The sequence below is a fragment of the Lepidochelys kempii genome, chromosome 8, assembly GCF_965140285.1.
Source record: "Lepidochelys kempii isolate rLepKem1 chromosome 8, rLepKem1.hap1, whole genome shotgun sequence".
Taxonomy (NCBI): Eukaryota; Metazoa; Chordata; order Testudines; family Cheloniidae; genus Lepidochelys; species Lepidochelys kempii.
Window position 1 is genome coordinate 15,269,314 of NC_136387.1, and position 25,500 is coordinate 15,294,813.

General features: G+C 44.5%; 2 protein-coding genes across 4 annotated transcripts in view; both read left to right on the plus strand.

The window, feature by feature from the left end:
* SLC22A4 (solute carrier family 22 member 4) overlaps positions 1 to 7,086 on the plus strand; it is a 54,961-nt gene extending 47,875 nt beyond the window's left edge. For all 3 annotated transcript variants that reach the window (XM_073355646.2, XM_073355645.2, XM_073355648.2), the window contains exon 10: positions 1,767 to 7,086. In XM_073355646.2, the coding sequence (XP_073211747.1) occupies positions 1,767 to 1,848 (82 nt within the window). In that variant the 3' untranslated portion in view covers positions 1,849 to 7,086. The remainder of the gene's footprint in view (positions 1 to 1,766) is intronic.
* A 12,260-nt stretch (positions 7,087 to 19,346) lies between these two features.
* Positions 19,347 to 25,500, plus strand: part of LOC140915637 (organic cation/carnitine transporter 2) — a 45,502-nt gene continuing 39,348 nt past the window's right edge. Inside the window, exon 1 of the mRNA XM_073355644.2 lies at positions 19,347 to 20,037. Coding sequence (XP_073211745.1) covers positions 19,645 to 20,037 — 393 coding nt within the window. The 5' untranslated portion in view covers positions 19,347 to 19,644. The remainder of the gene's footprint in view (positions 20,038 to 25,500) is intronic.

Here is a 25,500-nt window from a genome sequence, read left to right on the forward strand (position 1 = left end):
TTGCTTTGCATCATCTAGGGCAAGTCACCACGCCTCTCTAGGTGCCTTTCCCTGCATCTTTAAAATAGGGATAATATTTTCATCCCTCACAAGGGTGCTGTATTAATTAGATCATGTGTATATTAGAGAGACAAGGTGGGTGAGGTAGCACACAATCCTGTGTAGAGAACATTACCAAGTTTTTGTATTTTCCCTTGTAGTATATAGAAAGGCTATTCATTTAATAGGATTGTTCTTGTTTCATTTAAATAGCGCTTTGTTTTTCGAATAGAAAGGGATTGGGCTCTACTATGAAAACAGGATTTCAGCATTTATAGTTCTTTTCTTTTGGTGGATAAAGAGCTGCTGGTATAATCTGAGACAGATTACCCACCACTCCCACCCCCTGAAGCTCCTTCATGTAGTTATTAAGAACATGCAGTGCTCTCTTGTTACACTGGACACTGCTGTTTGGGTCACCCTGTACAAACATGTCCACTGAAATCTTATGCATGCATGCACACGTGTGGAGATTTGGCACATAGTATCTCCAGTTGGTTCTAATGTTTGTTATAACTGTTTTACAGGGACGGTTTGTGATTAAAATAAGGTAGTTACAGAATGCTATTCTGTAACTGTTTCCCATCAGACCATTAAGTACTACCCTAACCTACTGCCCATGTGATTGCAATGCATCTGCAGAGCTGCCCACATACTGGGCAGTCCGTTCTCAGAACTCCTAGCATTCCAATGAGACACCGATACTTAATATAGTGCTCTGCCGCAGCAGGTGCCAATGGGGATGGGGAGAAAGGGCTGTGTGGTGAGGCAACGTACCTATACCTGAAGAGAGATGTAGTACTGTACTTTGTGTATTGTGGCTTGTGCTTTAAGTGACTGTACTTGTGCATCTTGCAATTGTAACATTGTAAGAGGCAAATCCTGTCTTCCTTCCCCAATGGGTGAAGAGAGCCCTGGATGCACGTAACTCTGCTGTGTGGGCTGAAGGTAGGGGAAAACTGATGAGCCTGGACAGATATAAACCTCTTGTGCTCCACCAAAGGGTTTCCAATATGCTGCAGTTGAGGGGACATCTGAGGTGAACCCAACTATGCATATGTGCTGGCCATTTTCTTTCTACCTCCTTCCGCCACCAGGGAAAGAGTGGGCCTTTGCCTTTGGGGCTGTGGTAGCCATGGTGCTACTCCCCTACCACACAGCCATGTTATTCTGGCTCAGCGCTGTGGGCAGATTTGCACTTAAGAGCAATAACTATTTGGAGAAGGCTGGAACTGCCTCTAAAAGCCTACCCATGATGGGCATAAGGGCCTGTAATTCTTGGGGAATGAGGTGCTCCTGAGGAAATGTCTGCTGCTCCTTGTGACTGTTAGGGGTTTCCTCAGTGTCTGATCAGTGATTTGTAAGTTCTTAAATTGATAAAACCTGAACTTCAAATACGGGGCACAGTAGAAATTTTGCCATGAGTCTCATGCACACACTTCCTAAACACATGCTCTTTGTGTGGTGGATGAAATGATCTCCATTGGACCAGTGAGTGTTGACACGCAGTGTCGCAAATGTTGTTCATTTTCTCATCTCTTCAGTCCAGAAGAGGGTCCCTTCTAGAGCATCACATTCCAGTGTAGTCGGCTTTTCTGCAGTTTTATATCGGAAGCCGTTTTCAGTGGTGCAGCTCGGTTATTTTAGCCGTTTCGCTTGGGAGCAGAATGTGTCATGTCTGGTTCCGATAAAATGTTCTGTAGCCATCAAATTTTATTCATTTTCAGATTCAGAAACAGACAACACACCAAACACATAAGGAGTTCAAAGAAGATTGAAGATTCCAAGACTCAGATAACACCGCTATGATAAGGCTCTGCATCTCCTGATGGGCTGGAAAAAGAAGAAGGACTGCTGAATGCATTTCCTACCAGAAAAAAATCCTGGGTCAAAATTACTGGTGCCACATAGTTCCGAACCTACAATCTACAGTACTATTGTACTAAATATAGTGCTGTGAAGATGCCATCTATTTCCATAGGATTCCCCATAATTTATCCTCAGTGACCTGATTTTCAGCGGTTTTGATAAGCTGTAGCTTCTGTTAAGTAGGGAGCTATGAGCGCTCAGCACCCTTTTGAAAATCAGGCTATAAAAGAGCATTAGGAACAGTCACAGCGCTGACTCAGTGGAATCTTGCACTCAAAAGCTGCTTAAACATGAATTGAAATACCAAAGTAGTTCAAGATTCTAATACCGGTATTTTCAAATGAGAACTATTTCAAAGTCTTAATGCTTAAATGAATATTAAAAAAACCCCAAAACCAATATTAGATGAAGAGTCAAGTGAAGCGCTGCTTACAGTGCAATACACTTTATACTTCTGCTGTTAGTTCCCGCACTACAGGCTTTCGAACAAATACTGTGGTAGAAGAAAACAGTGTTATAATGCTTTCTTAACAAAAACGATATTTTAGTTGCATATGTACTTTGTGGCCAGATTAAATCTGTCTAGCCTGCTGGATTGATAATGGCGAATCATTATTCCGAAGGTCACATTCCCCTACTGTGCAGAGGACCAACAAAAGGAGTATGCGCCATTTAAGTCTCAGTCTGAAAGCTTAAGGGGAATTTGAGTGCTGTATTTGTCTTGTGCTGGCCCTCGGCACAAGAGTGAATTTCACCTTAGTAAGTTTAAACAAAGAGAGAAACTTCATAACTTCTCACCTGTTTAAATTGTGTAACTGGCATGCACTGCCCTCTGGGCTTCATGAATCTTTTTTGCTTTCACGTTGAAGCCAGTTGTGGCTGAGACACAAGTGCAACACAGCACATGGTAATGGCAGAGCAGCAGCCGTTTATGAAACTGAATCTATCGGGCAAAGGTATTCAAACAGAAATTCAGTGTAATTGCAAAAGACTATTTGTTTCAGGCTGAAAGACTCTGGCTTTGAAAATCAAACCTTTCTTTTGCATAAATGGTTTTGCCATATTGATAGTGTAGCACAAGGCAGCCATTGTCCTGGGCCAGGGTTCTGTTCCATTGCTGCTATCTCATCTCTTTTCAAACAGAGTTTTCTTAATAAGGCATTTGCAATATTTAAAGATTTGATATAGCTGATATTTTTTTTTTAATATAGAGGAAATTCCCTTTGGTCTAACATGTAGAATAACTGTTTAGATTACTTCAGTTAACATTCTCATCCAACCCTTGATATTAGCATGGCATGGAGCTGTTTACATGAGATATGGGGATTGGGCTTGGTATATCATGGCCATATTTTTATGAAGATACTTTCTATAAAAAAGGCGGTACTTATTCTCCTTTATGTGATCAGAGACTTGGATATTTCTGAAACCAACTGAAATATTTTTATACTCCTGTAACTTCTCAGGATCCCAGAAAACTTAATTTTCCATGTTTTTAATTAAAAAAAACCAAACAAGTTTGTCTGTGTTTTTGACAGCTTGTCTTTATCAGTCCATTTCCTGGGCTTGTAGCACTGCTACATCTCATATAGTTTAAGTGTTAGCAGCCTTATTTTTAATGAGAATGTTTTTGATGTTAGGGGACTGTACTCAGAAGATTGTGAAATTGTTCTAACAAGGACTTTAAATTGTGTCTATACCTAGCAAAAAAGGAGTTACTTCACCCGATGGAGCATTTGCAAGAAGACATTCTGTCTTCTAATAAATCTCTCCCAGGTTTGAACAGTGATGCCTGAAGAAATCCACAGAGTGTGAATCTATGGAGGGATCAAGAGGAGCAAAAACTCCAGTTTCTGGCACTATTATTTTATTTATTTTTTCTTAAATTGTAAAGCCTTCCTAAGAGAATTGCATAGGCTTAAAATGCTGCTGTACAAGTTTTAACAAACACTTGGTTTGGCCTAGCACTGCAGTCTTCATGGTAAGTTGTCTGTCATATACAGTCCTAATTGTAACATTTTTCAAATGAGTTATAAGTTGGGGCTCAATATGGGAGCTGTATATTTATGAGCAGTCAGGGTACCACTTGTAAAGCAGTGCTTTGGGGTTGGGGAAGGAGAGGATTATTCCCATTGACTTTGCTGGGAGCTGTGTTATTCCTCTTGTGCACAGATAATTGCATATACCCTGCTGTCTCTGTATAATCTATCCTCAGCAAGATCTGAAGCTGGCTTATTGGAGCTGCTGAAGTATGGATGAAAGTGTGGCAGTTGCCATTAGCTTGTTTTTCTTTATTATAATAAAAATGTGCACTGACTTATTATATAACCTACTTTCTCTGTGGACTATAACTGAAAAGAGTGACGTCTCCTATGTGTATTAAAACTTTGTGAAAGGAAGTCTTTCTTTAAGACATTGACAAAATTATGTTTTAGTAACTGGCTATTAAGGTGTTTTGAATCTGTTTGAATAGGCTCAGAAGGTGTGGGGAGTGGAGGGGAAATACAAGTGAAATCTAATCTGCAAGCAGGTGGGAAAAGTTTTGATAAAGATAGAAGTTCGTTTCACAGTCTTCTGCACCAGGTTGGGCTTGGTGGAACGTACTTTAACAATAGAGCCCCAAGAGAGAGCCCCTGCTGCAGCCAAAGAAGGCTTGTTCTTGGTATTAAAAGCCTGTGGTATTTGCAGACTTCTTTAAAAGTTTGCAGAACTCTAGTGACTGATGTCTGAGACTAGATCTCCTCATTATAAATTGTTAAATGCTCTCCAAGTCTTAAAAGGACGCTGTCTAGACCAGGGGTTCTCAACCATTTTCTTTCTGAGACCCTTCCCCTCACCCCCCACCCCCCACACACACACGCTATAAGAGCTCCATGGCCCACCTGTTCCACAACAACTTTTTCTGCATTTCCAGTAGATTAAAACCCAGCGTTGGCATTAGGGGTCAGCAAGCAGGGCAATTGCCTGGGGCCCTACACCACAGGGGACCTGCAAAGCTAAGTTGTTCGGGCTTCAGTCCCAGCCCCAGCCCCAGTGAGTCTAACACCGGCCCTACTATCTGGTTTATTTTGGCAGACCCTCTAAAAGCTGCTCGCAGCCCCACAGTGGGTCCCGGACCCCTGGTTGAGAACCACTGGTCTAGACAAAGCCCTTTTTGGAAGGGTGACAGGAGAGTGGCTTTACTTTGTCTTATTCTTCAGACTGCGGTGAGGAGCAGCTTCCTTATTGCTACTGATGGATGCTTAATCAGAATGTTATTAGAGTTTAAGCAGATATGTCTGTCAGGGCTCCTTCCTCACTCTGAATTCTGGGGTACAGATGTGGGGACCCGCATGCAAGACCCCCTAAGCTTATTCTTACCAGTTTAGGTTAAAAACTTTTCCAAGGCACAAATTCTTTGCCCTTGGAGGGTATGCTGCCACCACCAAGTGATTTAGACAAAGAATCAGGGAAAGGATCACTTGGAGTTCCTGTTCCCCCAAAATATCCCCCCAACCCCCTTTCATGGGGAGGCTTGAGAATAATATCCTAACCAATTGGTTACAAAGTGAACACGGACCCAAATCCCTGGATCTTTGGACACTGAAAAAAAAATCAATTAGTTCTTAAAAGAAGAATTTTATTTAAAAAAAAAAAAGAAAAGAAAGGGTAAAAATCCCTTCTGTAAAATCAGGTTGGAAGATGACTTTACAGGATAACAAAAGATGCACAAAACACAGAGGAACCCCGTCTAGCCTTAGCTTCAAAGTTACAACAAAACAGGGATAAACCTCCCTCCAGCAAAGGGAAAATTCACAAGTTGAGAAAACAAAGATAAAATAATACGCCTTGCATGGCTGTGCTTACAATTTCTGTAATATGAGAGACTGGTTCAGAATGGTTTGGACAACATGGATTGATGTCCGGTCTCTTTTAGTCCCAAGAGCGAAAACAAACACAGAAACAAAAAACCCAAAACAAAGCCTCTTTCCCCCAGCCCCACCCAGCCCAGCTTTGAAAGTATCTTTTCTCCCCATTGGTTCCTTTGGTCAGGTGCCAACCAGGTTATTTGAGCTTCTTAACCCCTTACAGGTAAGGAGGAGTTTTAAGCTACCCTTATGGTTATGACAATGTCTAACTCACTTGGGGCCCAACATTTCAACTTTGTAAGACACTTTTACCAAAAATAACCCCTAACCCCAGGTGTTTTAATGTTTGAATTGCAAACATTGCAGAGGGCATATGTTTAAAAAAAAAAACCTGTTTTCATAGAGTATGTCTATTGGTCACCTGAAAATGAAACTGACTAAAGAAAAATGTTGCAGACTGACTGCACTGACATTCATTATCCAAAGTGAGACGAATGTAGGAACCAAACAAACAACATAAATAGCGGAAAGTAAATTAGATTTTTTTAAAAATTAGAAGAGTTTTAAAATCCAGAATGGTAAAATAGAAGGAAATATATTTAAAATATAACGTAAGTGGACAGTAACCCTATATGTGTATGACATTCCTTGAAAATGGGGGATGTTCCCCAGCTTATTATTAGACAGGTTGAGAAGTCATTTAACATTTAGTTAGCATGGAATAAGTGGCGGGGGGGGGAGGGGAAATGGGAGTACTATGGTAAGCTCTTCCCGAATAGAGAACTATCAAGGTAGGGCAGTCTTTTGGCCTAATAACCTTAAAAGAACACTATCAGTGTAACTGATTCTTAAGGCCCCAATCCTGCCAGCTAATTGGTGTAGGTGCACTCCTGCGTTAACACAGCGCCCCTTGGAAGTCAATGGGGCTCTGACTGGGTGCAAAGCCTCTGCCTACATGGATCTATTTGTAGGGTCAGGTGCATCCTTTCATGAAATTTTAAAATAAACATTCTGAAATACTAATTTTCCATGTCCATTTAATTTCCTTTATGGTGATTAAGTGTAAATAGATGTTCCCCAAGTTGAGAATGTTCTAAAGGGAAAGTTTAATATTCAGTGTAATATTTTTCATGTTTTCATTTTCTTTTTGGGGATGGGGAAGGAGGGTTCTTCTAATTATTAGTTGCCTATGGTGCTTGATGAAACACATGTAAGTTGTATCTAATGTTTGTGGAACTATAGTCTGTTTATATGTGGTGGGGTTTTTTGGGTCTTCTCATGATTTGTATCTGTCATAAAGTCTGGAAAATAAAATCTTATTGGCAACAAGCATCAGTGAATGTGGTTTTTACTATGAATGAACTTGCTTCTAGGGCTAAATACAAGCATCTGGTTACTCAGATTTTTTTAAAAAACTGAACAAATATTCCAAAGTCATATTAACGAATCACTATTGCCTGCTAGCCTTTTCCAGGTCATGTCACAGCTTTACTGGTTCTCTGAGCAGAAGGCACTCACTGAAACTGTGAACCTGATTAAGGAAAATGGGCGGAAAAGCAAGGGCCCAGGGGCCTCAAAAATGAAACAATAAAAAAAAATAGACGCAGTAGATGGCTCTAGTGTGAAATTCAAATTATTCTGCAGGTTTTGGAATTATGACCTTATTCTGAAGGCAGGTTTGTTTTGTTTTTTTGCTGACATACATGATATATTTTCACTTTCCGTGGAAACAGATCTTGAGGGAAAGCACCTCCAAAAGGGACTATCAATCTTTATCATTTTCCTGTGCCCACAAGACCTGGTGCCTTCAAGGAGGCAAACTGCTGACAAACTGCAGATTTAACCCCATCCAGACTGTTGAGATGTTCCCTTATGCATTTCTAAGCTATTTACTATCCCACATAGCTTTTTCTGAGGATAATTCACCCTCTCTCAGTGCCCAAATTGATTAATCGATGCCAGTGCCATGAAGATTAATCCTTCGAGAAAAGGGCAGCGCAATTCAGATTCCATATCAGAAGAAGGCTCCTTCCTCATGCTACTGAAAAGTCCTCATGCCCCAGCTGCTTATGTTTTCATACCTTACTGATCTAACTGCCTGTACTCAAGTGTTAAATTGCCTCCCAACCCCACGGATATGGAAGCTTGGAACTTGATGGAATAATTAAATCTTGATAGCTAAATTTCCAGCTGGAATGCAATTTGTGCTGTGATAGATGAATGATTTTAATGGAAAACAGCCAAAACAAAGTGGTTTACTCCACAATATTATTTTTAACATTCTATCAAATATAAGCAATTCACTGCTCAATTATTTGACTTAGTGGGATATTTCCCATTGAAGGAAGCATAGGTTAGTTCTTGAAACAGAAGACTGGGAACTAGGCAATTTGGTTTTAGTCCTATATGTGACATGGGCCTGGTCTACAGTAGGGGGGTATCAACCTAAGATATGTAACTTCAGCTCCGAGAATAGCGTAGCTGAAGTCGACGTATCTTAGGTCAACTTACCTCGTGTCCTCACAGCGCGGGGTCAACTGCCGCCACTCCCCCATCGACTCCGCCTCTCACCACGGTGGAGTACAGGAGTTGACGGCAGAGCGATCACTACCCGCCAATCCTGTGGGTAGTGTAGACTACCGATGGCTTGCTGCGTGACTTTGAGCATGTTAGCTAATCTCTCTTCTTCATTTCCCCATCTAAAGTATGACTATATACTTCACTATTGAATGGGCTGTGTGGCTTAATTTATTTTGAATAATGTTTTTAAACTGCATAGATGTCCTAGGATAGAAGTGCAAAGTCTTACTATTATTGCTCCCAAAGAGGAAGGCTTTTCAATTTTTAGTAGATAGGAGTTTTCTGTAGTTAGGTTTTATAATGGTACTGACCAAAGTTCAGAACTCTTATCACAATAAGCTTAATCACTGTGACATAAATACAGTTGTGAAAGAAGTTGCTGTTGCTTTGAGTACGTGTCAGTATGCCAAGTGCACATGACCAGAAATCTTGGAGTAACAGTGTCTATCAGGCCCCTGTACACACTCTGGCCTCCTTGGACTTCTGTACAAGGGCATAAAGGGCGGAGTGGCTGCGACCTTCCCTCAGTTCCCTCTGATTGCCGGGGCAGTGAGATGGAACCTGGCGAGTGTCCGACCACTAGCTCTTAGCTTCAGCTAAACCTTACCACAAACCTTCTGAATTCTTCAGAACTCCTTGGCTACCTTTATCTTTGACCAATATACTGGCAGGGGGGAGGAGAGGAAGAGGGTCTAGCCATCTTGACCAAATGAGGATGGCTAGACCCCACCCCTTCTCTCCCCTGCACATCCTGGAAAGACCTCCTGTACAGGGTTCCTTAGCATGGTAAACTCAACCTTCATGCTTCAAGCCATGCCAATCCTGTGATCGACTAATACTCTTGTAAGATAGACACAGAAGGTGCCTTTCTACCTAGGGGAATTGCACATACCTAGCAGTTGCTCAGTGTGTCTGTCATTTTTTGCCAGAACATGTAAGTCACAAGACACAAGGCTCAAACGCCACTTTTTGGCACAATCTATGAATGTCTCATCAGACCCTGAGGAGACAAGCTCTCAAATCCTGCTAGTGGACAAGCCAGTGTTATCCAGAAGACATGCTACACCCAAGGCCCGGGCAGAAAAGATGGTACCAAGAAAGGAGCTAGTACTGGCATCAATGCCAGCACTGCGCCTGACACCTACATCATCTGAGATCGTAAGTGTCTGCTTTAACACACAGTCTGGCATCAACAGCACAGAGGCTGAGGCTCCAGGCAGAGCTCAGTGTCTTCTCATAAAGAACAGACAACGCAAAGCCTCTGGAGAGAAGTCCATCAGGTGTGTCACACTTGATCTTCTCACATCCCACAGTATCAAAAGTCCTAACCTCTGTTTGGAGACCCAGCTCCCCTTTGGGACCTCACTGTCAGTCACCTGAAGCTTATGCAGCCTCCCTCAGAACCACTGCCAGAATGTTTGATGCACCACCTTACCATTAAAAATGGTCTTTCTGGGGGTCACCCCCTCAACTCAGAGAGTCAGTGAACTCCAGGCTCTCATGGCTGGAGCATATTTTACAATCTTTCATAGAGACAGGAGGTGCTCAGACCACTCCCCAAGTTCACCCTTAAGGTGGTCTCAGACTTTCACCTAAATCAATTGACTGACAAGGTAATCTTCTTCCCAAAGCTGCTCCCTGAGAAGAAACTGCACACCCTGGATGAATCCAGAGTGTTACTGTATTACCTTACTGGGCCCAAGTCCTTTTGTCTTTCTACCTGTCTCTTTGTGTCTGTATCTGGCCTGTCCAAACACCAAGCTATCTTACCATGGAAAATGTCCAAATGGATCACACACTGCATTCGTACTTGCCATCAGCTGCCAGGTAAGCCTTTCTCTTCTAACATCAAGGCACACTCCACCAGAGCACAGGCTGCATCTAACGCCTGCTTCAGTAATGCTCCAGTCTTTGACATCTGCAATGAGGAGTAATGGAGTGACTTTCCTGAAACATTATGCACTTGACATGGGTGCCAGGGCAGATACCAAGTTTGGGACAGCAGTAACTCCAATCACTATTTGATACAGCTAGAACACCTCACTCCCACCGTCCGAGGAGGTTACTGCTCACCCGTCACCAACAGCAGGATCCACGCTGACACATAGTCGAAGAAGAAAGAATGGTTACTTACCATGGAATAACTGTGGTTCTTCACAGAGTACTTTGGTATGGATCCCACAACCTACTTTCCATCCCTGAGTCCTTAGTTATGACAGGGTTTCAACTGCAAGGGAACTGGGTCAGGGTTGCAGCTGCTGTTCCCTTTATACCCTTGCACATGAGGTGGCATAAGGCACATGCCGGGGCCCCAAAGATGCTGCTACTCAAAAAGGTCCCATCTCACAAGCATGAGGCATTTGCACCCCTACATTGGGATCCACACTGACTATAACATCTCAAAGAACCACAGTTACTGTAGCGTAAGTAACTGTTCTAATTGGGACCTTTTAGTCTAGAATTTTAAAAAATATGGTTCAGTTTAGTAGTAGAACGCCATACCCATAATTAAACTTTATTAATGTCTAGCACTCTGTCCCAGAAAGCAGTATGGGAATCAGACATCAATCCTACAGCAGCAAAAGTAAAACTAATTGAATAGACTTTTAAACAAAGATCACTGAAAGAGTTAAACAAATTTGCAGCATCAACCCGACATAAAAGTCCAATATACCAGTTAAGCCATGTTTTTTGATGCTATCTGCAATGGGAGTTTGAAATTGGGCATCTTAATGAACGTCAAAGTATGGGGTAGGGCTTATATCACTAAAAACTAGCATTTCCTATTTAAAAGCCTGATGAAATTGTCAGCAGTTGGCAGGAAATGGGTTGGGGAGCAGAGGGGCAACTCGAGTAATTTTTTAAACAATTTCCTTGCATGATGTGAGCCTTGTACTATTTCTTTGAAAGTCTGTGAAGCTGCTTTAGTTGAGTTCCTGTAACTCACTGCTTCATATTCTAAAATTTGCAGTCTATAAGGCTCTTTAAAAACAGAAGAGGACTGTTTATTTTTAAGGTAACCTGCACATTGAGAGATGTACAGTAACGTTTGAGTTACATGCTGGATGTCATCAAACAGGTGAAGTCATTTTGCACCTGCACTCATTTTAAAATGTTGTCTTCCATTCCAAGTCCTCAATCTGCAGTTTTTGTATGGTTGCTGTTTGGTGTAATACACACATATGGACTCTACCAGGGCCCAATTTCCCAAGTCTTTACATGTACATGTTCGCAGAATCAGACGCCTGGTCATGTCCTACTACCCTTGGAGATCACTGGAACATTCAGACTGCCTGTGAATGATTTAGGTATATTCATATGTTCTCCACACTTTGAGTTTTCTATGACTATTCCACAGACTTTACAAATGAGAAAAGTGAAGCACAGTACACTGGGGAAATGTATGCAAAGTTACCTGAAAATTCCCTTTGTGTGATAAGATCTGCTACAATAGATGATTTCAGCCTGCTTACATCTTGGGGGCAGAACAAGACCTGTTAGTTACGGGCAGCAGGGAAATGCACCACCCCTGAAGTTCTGTTCAGTTGAGATTACTGCCACAGCTGGGCTAGTTCTATCTGGCTTTCCTAAATGAGACTCGATTTGTTTTTTGCAAGTATAGTTAGCACAAAGTTTCTCCAACAGTGTGAGCATGGGCACAGTTTCCCCTAATGACATAAACCGGAAGCTTTGGATGTCAATTTTCATCACTGTCCTGACTTGTAATGATTCCTCCATTTTTAAGGTGGGCTGGATTTATGGAACTTACCACTTAAAGTTGTTTTTCAGGTAAAATCTCATAAATTTTCCATTCTTGGTTGTGCTAAGGCTTGCAGATCAATTACAATGTTATTTTTTTACAGCTATATGTCTCCAATGTGGGAAGCAAGGTCATCTTTTTAAATATGAACAGATGTAATAGAATGAGATGCAGGAGAGGAGGGGGAAATAACTGGATAAATTGCATATGAACTTTGGTCTGCTCAGTGCCTCAGTTTCCCCATCTGTAAAACTGGGATAATGATACTGACTTTCTTTATAAAGTGCTTTGAGATCTACGTGCTATTATTTTTTAAGTACATCATTGCATGAGACAAGTGTTTCCAAAAGGCTCCAATACAGATTGGATTTTTGTTTCTGTAACTGCACTTGTTTTCCTTTTTGGGTGTTTTTTTGTCTTCTGTTTACAATCCTCTGAAATGAGATCTTCTGCCTGATACTCTGTGACTGATTTTCCTGGCACCACATCTATTCATTGTGTCTACTCTGAAACCAAGATAAGCCAGAAGCTGTCTCATTCTGTTTGTTTCTTCTTTCTCTTGTACAGAACTGCCCAGGAAGAGATGAAAGGGAATTTCCTTCATCCTTAAAGCTAATATTAATACTCCTATGATCCTAGAAGGATTTGCCTTATAAAATGTTAATGACCGAAGTTGAGAAAATGGGAAAGCAAAGATAAGCCTCGTTTAAGACTTTTTTCAGATGTTTCAGACAGAGCTATATTCTCATTTATCTCTGATTCTCTGAGACTAAGGATAGGAGAGGGTACAGCCCTTTATGGGGAATGGGTTGTTTCCCTGCTATCTGAAGTAGATGGCTGGTTTCCTCCATATATCAGCATTTCTGTGGGTTGATAAGTAATGGGAATGGGACAAAACCGTGCCTGTGATTCTTGCACATCTCCATTAAATACATCCTGGGAATAATGTCCAGTAAATTCATTTTGATCCAAGCTGTGGGTAATCGTTTGGTCTCAGCATGAAAGAGCCTGGCACCAGTCTGGGGGTCCAACGATAGCCAGGCCTGAGTTACAGTCCTGCAAATTGCCGCAAGGCTGCTGAGGGCAGCTCTTGACCTTGCCTCAGCACCAGCGAGCACTCACAAAGTGATATTCTCTCCCGTTCTACTTCAGGGACTGCTTCAACTTGCCATCTGGTATTCCTTTCTGTGGAGTCGGGCGGGGCCAGGCATGGTTAAATCTCTACTTATCTGATTAGCCTCAACTTTCTGAAATGTTCCCCACTAGAGTACTAAGAGCCAGGAACTGAGCTGCCTGGGCACCTGTTCTCTGGGAGCACCGTTCCCTATACCGGCATGAAACAGATTTGTGTACCACTATCTTTTCCAGAGAGGGAAGCCCTTTAAACAGTGGGATTTTAAGTTAAGAGGGACCATGCCTGCAAAATCATCCACCCATGAAAGCACTGCTTGTGCAAAGTCTACAGGGGCCTTTAAGGTCTCAGACGACATCTCTTTCCTCGTTGTGCTAAGGTCCACAACTCCACTACAATGAGTACTTCAGCCTGAGGGAATTCCAACCCTTTATTCCAAATGTCAGACTAAAATTCAGCTCAACGATTTGTCTAATTCCAAGCCATGTCCTGGGGTTGCATCTGACTTTTGAGGAGACTCTCCCCTCAGCTCCACTTCCTGCTCTGAGGCACTTACAGCAGATGCTGCAGGCTTCAGGGAGAGAGCCAGACTGAGAAAGCCAAAGGCAAAAGGAAAGGCCCGTGTCTCCTGCTTCCTCCTCCTTGTTGAATAATGTCTCATTGGGGAGCTTAGCCAACACTCGGGTCAGAATGCAGTTTACCCTTGAGAAGGCAAGACCGCAGGAAAAGAGCCTGGCAGGAGTGGAAAATTTTGGCTCCAGGAACAAGGTTCAGACACTATTTCAGCAGCCTATTGTGGGTGGGGTTCCCTCCCCCTGTAGAACCCTCCCTTTCCCCTGCCCTGATCAGGGTTTGGATGTACCAACAGAGCCAGCAGAGAATCTCAGCAAAACTAAGAAAGATTGTGCCTAGATCCTGTGCTGGGTGTGCTGCTCAGCTACCTCCTCTGTCTCCACCTCTACTCAAGTTGCAGTTGGAGGGTGTGCTACAGGGCTGCTGGACTCAGTCCCCTGCTTCCACCTCAGCAACAGGCTCACAAAGATTCACTACTGATATCCTAGGCTGGACTCTCCAGGGGAAATGCAAACCTATTTTGGTCATATGGCCCCTACACAGAAGAGATGACAAGCCGTGTCCTCTTTCTGACTGCAGGGAGAGTCCTCATCCCCTGCAATATTTTTGGAGCAATCCCTGTGCCAAATCTCACTCCTCCTCTTAAAGCAGAATCATAAGGATAAGTTCCCAAATGGGAAATAAAATTAAAAATAAGCAAATAAAATCTGCACCTAGAACAGCTGCTCACCTTCACAGAGAGCAGCATTGTAGATAAACTCAGGAAAGACCAAGCCACAAACCTGTGCTGATTTTTTTTTAAGGGAGCCCTGAACAGAACAAAAAGAAAAGGAGTACTTGTGGCACCTTAGAGACTAACCAATTTATTTGAGCATAAGCTTTCGTGAGCTACAGCTCACTTCATTGGATGCAAAGCTTATGCTCAATTAAACTGGTTAGTCTCTAAGGTGCCACTAGTACTCCTTTTCTTTTTGCGAATACAGACTAACACGGCTGCTACTCTGAAACCTGAACAGAACAGAATCCCTGTGCTTGAAGCCCTAGGTGGTGTTTTCTTCTATGTTTTAAGTAATTATTCTAAAAGACTTACAGGCACTTTTTTTTAAATACAGTACTACCATAAAAAGGTCATGCCCAGGGTCTGATTTAAACTTAGAAGCAAGGCAACTCAGCTAAGAGCATGAGCCATTTCTTAGTCCACTCTGTTGAGCCTTACCTACTGAATTAGGGCTCGTCTTCTCTGGCAACGTCAAAGCACTGCTGCGCTTTATGGTGGCTGTGTAGTCACAGCATAGTGCTGGGAGAGAGCTTGCCCAGCACTATAAAAAAAATCACCTCATCCAGGGGAATAGCTACCACCGCTGGGAGCACGGCTCCTAGCACTGGTACACTGGCACTTTACAGCGCTGAAACTTGCAGCATGCGGGGGGTGTTTTGTCACAGCCCTGAGCAAGAAAGTTGCCATGCTGTAAATTGCCAGTGTAGACAAGCCCAGAGATTTAGAATTGCTGAGGCCAAATGCCCGCACCAACAAAGTGGGGGACAAGCAGATCTAATAAGGGTAGACTCCACAAGGAAAGCCGAGGCTACCACATGGTGCAGCATGCTCTGCTGCTCCTTTTAAAAAAGTAGGAATGTCCTGGGACTTGGGCCGTTTAGTGCTACTGAACGCAGCCAGCTGTGGGGCGATGACTGTACAAACTGCCGGCTGGAAAAACCACACTCTATGGGGCCATGGTGTTTGGGGAAGTTCAGCAGCCTGTCTCCTTTCTTAGCATTTTCTGGAGCCCTAGGGAGAAATTCTGACTCTTGGTCCTTTTGGGGGACAGCGACTGAGTAAAAAATACCCTGTTTTACCTTTAACACACCAACAGAGCAGAGCGGCGGGGCTAGGCCCGGCCTACATTCAAAAGTTAAGTTGACCCAGCTACGTCACTCGGGGCTGTGAAAAAAACACACATACCCGAGCAACATAGTTAAGCAGATCTGTCTCCCGTTTTAGACAGCGGTAGATTGACGAAAGAATTCTCCTATCAACATAGCTACCGTCTCTCAGCGAGATGGATTAACTACGCCATTGGGAGAATCTCTCCGGTGGCTATAGTGACTCTACACTGAAGTGCCTCAGCCACGGCTTTCCTTGTGGAGTCTACCCTTATTAGATCTGCTGGCATAGACCCACTCTGAATCACATACTGGGTGGAATATCTAGTGAGGTGGTAAGTCTGCTTCTGAGTTCTCCTTTCCCTTGACTTTGTGACCTTTCATGTAAATTTACTCTGTGTAAATACAGGTTCTTAAAGTTTAATTGTTTTCTTACCTGGTAAAAGTTAAATTTTCATCAGAGAGATGTGTTATTGCTGTCTGAGATAAAATATGGTTATGTTGAGAAGTAGTGACTGCTTACATCACAAACCTCTTTGAGTGTAACACACTCTTCAATTAACATAACTGCCAGGATAAATTAATCACAAGCCCCCAACCTAAAACAAAAGGGAGGTTGTGAACCAACCTGCCCAGAAATTTTTGGACTGAATAGGCAGAGGGGTTTTGCTGAGTATTGTTTTGGATATGTGCATGCATGAGCAGAGACAGCCTAGTCACAAGGAGCAGCCGAAAGCGGGGTATGACCCTGGAAGAAACCTAAGGAGAGATTTCTTGGGTCAGAGGTTCAGGCTGAAAAGTGTGTTCTTGGGGCTCTGAGCAAAAAAACCTGTTTCCTGCTATTTGATACTTTCTGCGTTGGGAGTCACAAAGGTTTTTTTAAGCAATATCTATCACTGATTTCTACTCCCAAATGGAACATTTCCAGGGCCCCAACCTTTGATTAGCCACTTGGGTGACAATGTTTAACTGCTAAGTGAAGCTGCTTTACCTTTGACTCAGATACTGTAAATGAGAACTGTGGATAAGATTGCAAATAGTTGCGCAACACTTCAAGGTTTATTTGGTTTTGCTCCATGGCAGCTTCTGTCAATTGCCATGAATGGTTTTTGGGGAACTACATTATAGGAAATTAGGCCTGCAGCAGCACAGGAAGGGTCTTCTGCAACACTCCATAAATATCTGAAATTAGTGTTACTATACACAACCCAGCCCTGTTGAATTACATGTGTGGTCCATGGAATGTGCCATTCATTTCAGGGGAGGGCAGATGCACTGAATCACTCATATCGCACCCAGGGTATTGCCCCTGCATCTATCTCCCACCTCATCTGCCTCTGAACTCCTGGGGGCTGCCGCCATCCCCACTCACTGTTCCTACTCCAGGCTACTGATCCACTGAGTCCTATGCCCCGATCCTATCTGTCCCTGGGGTTCTCCCACCCCATACCGTAAGCCCCCTTCTCTAGCATCCTGCTCCATTCCCCAGCCCATCTGCCCTGTGGTCTGCTCCCTGTCCCATATCCTTAGCCTTCCCCACCCATCTGCCCTTCCCCATGTTCTAGTCCCCCCTCTCTATTTGTCCCCCACTGTGTTCTGAACCCCACTCCATCTTTCCTGTGTCTTCATCTCCCTCTGGGTCCTGGCCTGGACTCTATCTGTGTCCAGGCTTCAGTCCCCCTCTAAGGGTTGTCTACACTACGGAGTAAGGTCGAATTTATAGAAGTCGTTTTTTTAGAAATCGGTTTTATATATTCGAGTGTGTGTGTCCCCACAGAAAATGCTCTAAGTGCATTAAGTGCATTAACTCGGCGGAGCGCTTCCACAGTACCGAGGCTAGAGTCGACTTCCGGAGCGTTGCACTGTGGGTAGCTATCCCACAGTTCCCGCAGTCTCCGCTGCCCATTGGAATTCTGGGTTGAGATCCCAATGCCTGATGGGGCTAAAACATTGTCGCGGGTGGTTCTGGGTACATATCGTCAGGGCCCCGTTCCCTCCCTCCCTCCGTGAAAGCAAGGGCAGACAATCGTTTCGCGCCTTTTTTCCTGAGTTACCTGTGCAGACGCCATACCACGGCAAGCATGGAGCCCGCTCAGGTAACCGTCACCCTATGTCTCCAGGGTGCTGGCAGTTCCTGGCTGTCGGGAAAACCGGTTTCTCCGCTTGCTTGCTGTGAGCTATCTACAACCTCCTCCTCATCATCATCTTCTTCGTCCCCAAAACCTGCTTCCGTATTGCCTCCATCTCCATTGAAGGAGTCAAACAACACGGCTGGGGTAGTGGTGGCTGAACCCCCTAAAATGGCATGCAGCTCATCATAGAAGCGGCATGTTTGGGGCTCTGACCCAGAGCGGCTGTTCGCCTCTCTGGTTTTCTGGTAGGCTTGCCTCAGCTCCTTCAGTTTCACACAGCACTGCTTCGGGTCCCTGTTATGGCCTCTGTCCTTCATGCCCTGGGAGATTTTGACAAAGGTTTTGGCATTTCGAAAACTGGAACGGAGTTCTGATAGCACGGATTCCTCTCCCCAAACAGCGATCAGATCCCGTACCTCCCGTTCGGTCCATGCTGGAGCTCTTTTGCGATTCTGGGACTCCATCATGGTCACCTGTGCTGATGAGCTCTGCATGGTCACCTGCAGCTTGCCACGCTGGCCAAACAGGAAATGAGATTCAAAAGTTTGCGGTTCTTTTCCTGTCTACCTGGCCAGTGCATCTGAGTTGAGAGCGCTGTCCAGAGCGGTCATAATGGAGCACTCTGGGATAGCTCCCGGAGGCCAATACCATCGAATTGTGTCCACAGTACCCCAAATTCGAGCCGGCAACGTCGATTTAAGCGCTAATCCACTTGTCAGGGGTGGAGTAAGGAAATCGATTTTAAGAGCCCTTTAAGTCAAAATAAAGGGCTTCATCGTGTGGACGGGTGCAGGTTTACATCGATTTAACGCTGCTAAATTCGACCTAAAGTCCTAGTGTAGACCAGGGCTAATATCCCCCCTTGTTCCACCCATGTATTACATGCCCCCCCCCTCCAGCCTCATATCAGGGACCCCCCTGTATCCTAGGGTGCCCTCCAGACGGGTTCACTGGGAGGGGAGTCTCCTTTCAGAGAGGACTAGATCACAGCCCATTAAGGAACTGCCAATGCGGGTTAGCACGGTGCACCACGTGGACAGGGTACGGCAGGCTGGGATGTGGCAGATGTATCGTGCATGTTGGGAGGCATTTGACGCTAAATTCATCTCCTGTTAAAGCACATTGCCTTGCGCTGTCTCCGCTCTCCTCATCTTTCCTCCATTATTCTCCCACTCGTTACACTTCGTCTTAAACTCGACTGTAAACGCTGCAGGGGAGAAGTGGCCCCCAGACTGGCTGAACCCGCACAGTGGAGCTAGCCTGGGTCCTTACTTTGCACGGGGGGCAAGCGGCCACACAAGGAGGAAGGAGATTCAGGCCAACTGGGAGCAGGACGCGGGAAAGATGCCAGATCCATTACACAACCCAGGGGCTGCATCTTGTCTCCTACCCAGGGCCAATCCCTGTGGCTGCAGGGCCCGGCTGCTCCCCTTCAGCCCGGCGAAGACAGGCCGTGTCACCGCCCCCGGCTGCGGCTGGAGCCCCTGCCCGGCTGCCACCGGCTTCCGCGCCCATTTGCTGGCCTGGGGCTCCGGAAGCCGGACGTCTCTGCGGCGCGCCGGGCTGGGGGCTGCCCCAGGGACGGGGCCCAGGAGCTGAGCTGGGCTCGGCCGCGGCCCCAGGATGGGCAGCGCCAGGGCTCGGAGCCTGTCGGGGGCGGGACGCCGCCAGCCGGCGCCTGCCAAGCCACTCCCCCGCCTCCCGCGGCTCCTTCTGCGGCGGCCGCTCGCTCTCCGCGCCAGAAGGGGCCGCGTGTAGCCGCCGCCGCCGCCCGTCAGCGCCGGACCCCAGCGCCGCGCGGCCGCCGCTCGCCGGCGGCTCCCCGCCATGCAGGACTACGAGGTGGTCACCGCCTTCCTGGGCGAGTGGGGCCCCTTCCAGCGCCTCATCTTCTTCCTGCTCAGCGCCAGCATCGTCCCCAATGGCTTCACCGGGCTCTCCATCGTCTTCCTGGCCGGCATCCCCGAGCACCGCTGCCGGGTGCCCCCCAGCGCCAACCTGAGCCGCGAGTGGCTCAACGCCAGCATCCCCCGCGAGCTGCAGGGCGGCCGGGAGGGGCCCAGCAGGTGCCGCCGCTACCGCCTGGAGTCGCTGGCCAATTTCTCCGCGCTGGGGCTGCAGCCCGGCCGGGACGTGGACCTGAGTCAGCTGGAGCAGGAGAAGTGCCTGGACGGCTGGGAGTACAGCCGGGAGATCTACCGCTCCACCATCGTCACCGAGGTGCGCCCGGGCGCGGGGGGCCGCCCTGGGGGCCAGGGGCGAGAGGGGTGGGGAGTGAAGGGGTCTTGGGGTGATGGAGATGGGGAGAAGGCTGGGGGGTGGGGCCAAGGCGTGGGATGCTGCTGGGAGGGGTGTTGGGAGGGGGGGCACCGGGAGTGGGGTGCCCAAGCTGGGAGGTGCTGGCGATTGGGGGTCGGGAAGGGGGGTGCCAACCACGTGGGGCCAGTGTAGGAGTTTGGAGGGCTGGGGTCAGGGGTCTGAGTGTATCGGTAACCGCTGGAGGCACTGGGGACTAGCCTGCCCTGCCATGTTGATGATGTGCTGATTTGGTGCATAAATGGTCAGTAATACCGAGAGATACTGTGCTTTGCTTCCTAGTCCCCGACACATGACATGGGACAGAATTCTACCTGTCAGTCCCTCTGTCACAGGATGTGGGACCTAGTGTCTACTCAATTTATTTGAGCATAAGCTTTTGTGAGCTACAGCTCACGAAAGCTTATGCTCAAATAAATTGGTTAGTCTCTAAGGTGCCACAAGTACTCCTTTTCTTTTTGCGAATACAGACTAACACGGCTGTTACTCTGAAACTAGTGTCTACTGACTCCAGTAGCTACTGTTTCAGTTGAGATGTGGAGTGGATGGGAGCTCTGAAACTTGGTGGAAGGGGAAAAGTGGGCCCATGGTTACCTAGTGTGTAACAATAAGTATGCTTGCAGGAGGGGAGACTGCAGGCCATAAATACACCTGTCCTCTAGGTTGAAGTCCACTACCTACACACTTCTGGGACTGCATATCCAATACTGGGCGCATTACTCTGGGGACCTGTTCATCTTGAGTTGCTTACTGTAGCTACATCAGCCCTACACTTTCCCCTCTTGACTTTTCTCTGACTGTTCAGGTCACTGAATCTATTTCCTTCCTCCCTCCCTCCTTCCGAAAGTTTTAACAGGTTAACTAATCATTGCTATGTAAATATGAGAGACCAAACTAAAATCATTACAACAGTGAGCTTTTGTTTAGAGAAACATTGTACAGTAATACAGTCATCAGCTCTCTCCATTTAACAGGGTGCTATCAAATTACAGAGACTTTTTACAAAACCCAGGACATATTGTTTTTGGTGATCTTATTAAATCAAGTGAAACTTCTGATTACACATTTATGAAATCAGATATGCCTACCAAATGTTAATATTAAAATAAATTGGACATTCCCTAGTGAAGCAAGCCACTTTGCACAGAGAAGTTTGTGCTGGGCTTTGCTGATGTCTCTTTCTTAACTGAAGATCTGGGTAGGTGTTTGCAAAGGAACCTATAGTTGGCCTCTGCAGCCTGCCTGTTTTTATATTGTGTCTTAAATGTACATGCTGTTTTTAAAATAATTTGGAATGCCAAAGTGTGTGTACTGGAGAGCATACAGTTTAATGTAGATTATTAAAATATACAGGACAAGAGTTCAGGTTAGTGTTGGAAGCTATTGCTGAAGGAGAGACTTGGAAGAAAAAAAAGTTATGTCATCTCTATTTAAGCTGCTGGGAATGTGGCTATGAGGTAGAACAGTGATATTGTGAAAGTTTCTGTCTTTTTTCCCCCCCGCACATCATATGTAACTTTGTCTGTCAAGCTCTTGTGATATTTTTCCCCTGCTGAAAGCTTCTACAAGAAATGGAAAGAGACCTTTTAAAAATAAATAGCAGGAACAACATGCACCATTGTGCTTCTCTGCAGCAGTGCCTACGAGATTGCTGTAACAAAGGAAGTTTGAGCCTCTTTTGATGTAACCTGCATACTTCAGTGGCTTAGGATTTTGCTGTCCCAGTATTAAAGTTGGCACATGAGATTTTTTTTTTTAAAGAGAAGGCCCATGATGATTTTTCACACCACTGTACCAGCCAGTGTAGACAGGGCAAAACTTTAATTGGTTGTTGGCACCTGTTACTGAGCTTTGGTTAACAAAAAAAAAAAAAAAGAGTACTTGTGGCACCTTAGAGACTAACCAATTTATTTGAGCATAAGCTTTTGTGAGCTACAGCTCACTTCATCGGATGCATACTGTTCATCGGATGAGCTTCGGTAGTGACTGAGGCTTGAATGATTTTCACAGCTGATTTTAGTGAAGTTTTGTCATCTCCACACCAGCTTTCACCATTCAGCACTGATGCATCACCTAAATTGCTTTTTAAGATCTGCTTTAGACACTTAACTGTTCTGAACTTCTTTCTGGACACCGCCCAAAAGCACTATTGCAAAGGCCTAAACTATTATTGTAGAGAACATAAAAAACGGAGTCTTTTTAAAATTATTTCACTTCACATGACATTGTGTTGTTTTTATTTTGAATGCTTCAAAGCTCAATGGCTTGGTGGTTTAGACATGGTTTCAGCTTATAATTTGTCTCCTTGCTGACAAAACCGTGTACTGAGTTTCAGCCCAATTGCAAATTAAACTGGCTGAATTTTAAACTTCAGAAAGCTGGAGAGTCTGGTAACAAACTGTAAGAATAAAGGAAGCTGATACAGTGCGTGACACTAGAATTTCAAGAAAACACACTGTCTGTGCAGTTTGGCTGATGTTTTGTTTGAAACTATATTTTGTTTGCCTGATCCCTGTGTCTGCAGGAGTTAACTTGGCAGTCCCAGACTTCATGCATCATGACTTCTTTTACAAATGTTTATGCTTCTGGGTGAGTTTTGCAAGAGCTGTGGCCTTTCACCCACTTACAGGTTTTCAATGTTAAACTTGTTTAACTCTCTAATCTGTTGGCTCATTCCTGCCCTTTTATGATTCATTAATCTCATGTTTAGCTGTATATCTCTCTCTGACTTGTCAAGATGGCCAAGAGGACCTTTGTCCCAGATTTCAGAGTAACAGCCGTGTTAGTCTGTATTCGCAAAAAGAAAAGGAGTACTTGTGGCACCTTAGAGACTAACCAATTTATTTGAGCATGAGCTTTCGTGAGCTACAGCTCACTTCATCGGATGCATACCATGGAAACTGCAGCAGACATTATATACGCCCAGAGATCATCTCTGTGTGTATATAATGTCTGCTGCAGTTTCCACGGTATGCATCCGATGAAGTGAGCTGTAGCTCACGAAAGCTCATGCTCAAATAAATTGGTTAGTCTCTAAGGTGCCACAAGTACTCCTTTTCTTTTTGTCCCAGATCTGGCTTTAACTGAAATCTAGGGAAAAAAAATGTTGCCTGAAGCATCTTCTGTCTCATGTCACATGACCACAGTAAAGGCCCTCACTTATGTGACAGTCTTTAAGGAGCAGAAGCAGTTTAAAATGCCTTTCCTTTGCTTCTTCCTATCTAAAAGCAAATCCCTTTTTCTCATGTCAGTCTTCCTAGTGTACATTTAATAACAGAAGATTGCAGTTAGAGATGCTGGTATATTTGATCATTTTATACATACTGTAACTGCTTTTTGTATTTGTGAGTCATTTCAAACACTATAAGTGGAGAGGTGAATAAAACTTCATGCCCTCAAGAAAACATCCATGTATGTAATTCTTATTCCTTTTTTATGTAAGTAAGTGGCAGAATGAAATGGTAATAAAAAGTGATATATGGCTCTTAAAACACTTAGAGGTGTGATAATTAAATGAAGGGCTAAATTCCTCTTCCAGTTACATCTGTTAAACCCTGCTATCTTCAGTGGCAGTGAGCAGGTGTAACTGGGAGCAGAATTTGGCACTGAAATAGAATGAGACAAAGGGACTGTAGAGGAGGAACAAAGAGGAAGTAGACTTGTCTTGGATAACGCAATGGTCTTACATATTTTGGCCAATTTAAAATGTGCTCAACTTCTGGTCTGCTATTCTGAAAACCTCTGTTCAGTCACTTTCTAAGTGTTAAGATGGTAGGAGTAATTGCTGCATGCCAGGTGGTAAGTATCATAATTTTATGTCATATGTGTGTTCATCCTTAAATTTTTCAGTTTTTTTTAGAATATCCCAAAATTTGCAAAATTTACACTAGTGGGAATATGAAATCAAGTGGTTAAGGGCAAGATTGTACATTTTTGTTTGTTCCTTTAACAAAATGCAAGCATTATTTGACTTTAAAAAAAGAAACTTTATTCTAAGCCTACCTCTCTCTTTTATTCTTGTTGTTGTTGGAATTACAGTAGTGCCCCACGGCCTTACTCAGTATTGGTACCCTATTGTGCTGGGCACTGTACAAACCTATAGGAAGAGACCGTCCGTGCCCTCCAAAATTCACAATGTAGGGCTCTGATCATGTAATTAGCTCTATGCAGGCAGACCTCTGCACCTTTGTAGAGCTCATATGAAACAAATTAACAGGGGGTGTGTGGGAAAGTGGAGACAATGGTACCAACAGTTGGAATTGCCCACGGAAGCATAGACCAGCAATGTGCCTAAGTTCCAGGTATTCAAGTTTACTTTTTTTAAAGAGTAAACAGGAGAGATTAATGAAACTGCACGGCCTTGTTTATATAACAATGCAACCAGTGGCTGAAGTTCAAATCAAAGCTTTCTCTACCAAGTTAAATATTTACTGACATCGACATGCATATTATAGTGGTGGTTGAGCATAGCAAAAGTCATGTCCGGACTCTCATTAGATTTCCTCCTCTTCACATGTTACCAGCTTTCTTAATACATGTGCTCTCTGTGTGTATTAATTTGTAATTAAGATAAACAGAATTAAGGGTAGAATGAGGGTGTCCACATGGGTTAATGCCATTTAACTAATCCACCTTTTGTTAATTTGGATTAATTTTCCTGAATGTCCCTGTGTAAACAAGACTTTAGTTAAGCTTTCTTTCATAGCTAGGCTACTTCTGCAGGGCAATCAGAAGTGAAAAGCAGTCCGCACTTCTGTCAAAAATGAGCAGATATGATACTGACTATACACGGAGAACAGATGTATTCATTGGGAAAGCTACTAACATATGAAGATGAGGAAGTCTAATGAAAGTCCTGATTTCAGAATCTTTGTTACTGGTCATGTCAGAGCAAGAAAAACATTTATCTTGGCTTTCAAATTACAGGCTGAATATGCTCACAATTTGAAAAGACATCCTGTTTACTTATATCCGGGGACTGCAACCTGTCAGAAGTGGTGTGCCGAGACTTCATTTATTCACTTTAAGGTTTCACGTGCCGGTAATACATTTTAATGTTTTTTAGAAGGTGTCTCTCTCTATAAATCTATATATTATATAACTAAACTATTGTTGTATTGTAAAATAAACAAGGTTTTCAAAATGTTTAAGAAGCTTCATTTAAAATTAAATTAAAATGTTGATCTTACGCCGCTGGCCCACTCAGCCCGCTGCTGGTGTGGGGTTCTGTTCACCTAGGCCGGCAGCGGGCTGAGCGGGGTCTGCAGCCGGGACCCCAGCTGGCAAGGGGCCAGCAGCCAGAACCCCAGACCGGCAGTGGGCTGAGCAGCTCAGCCCGCTGCTGCTCAGGGGTTCCATCCACTGGCT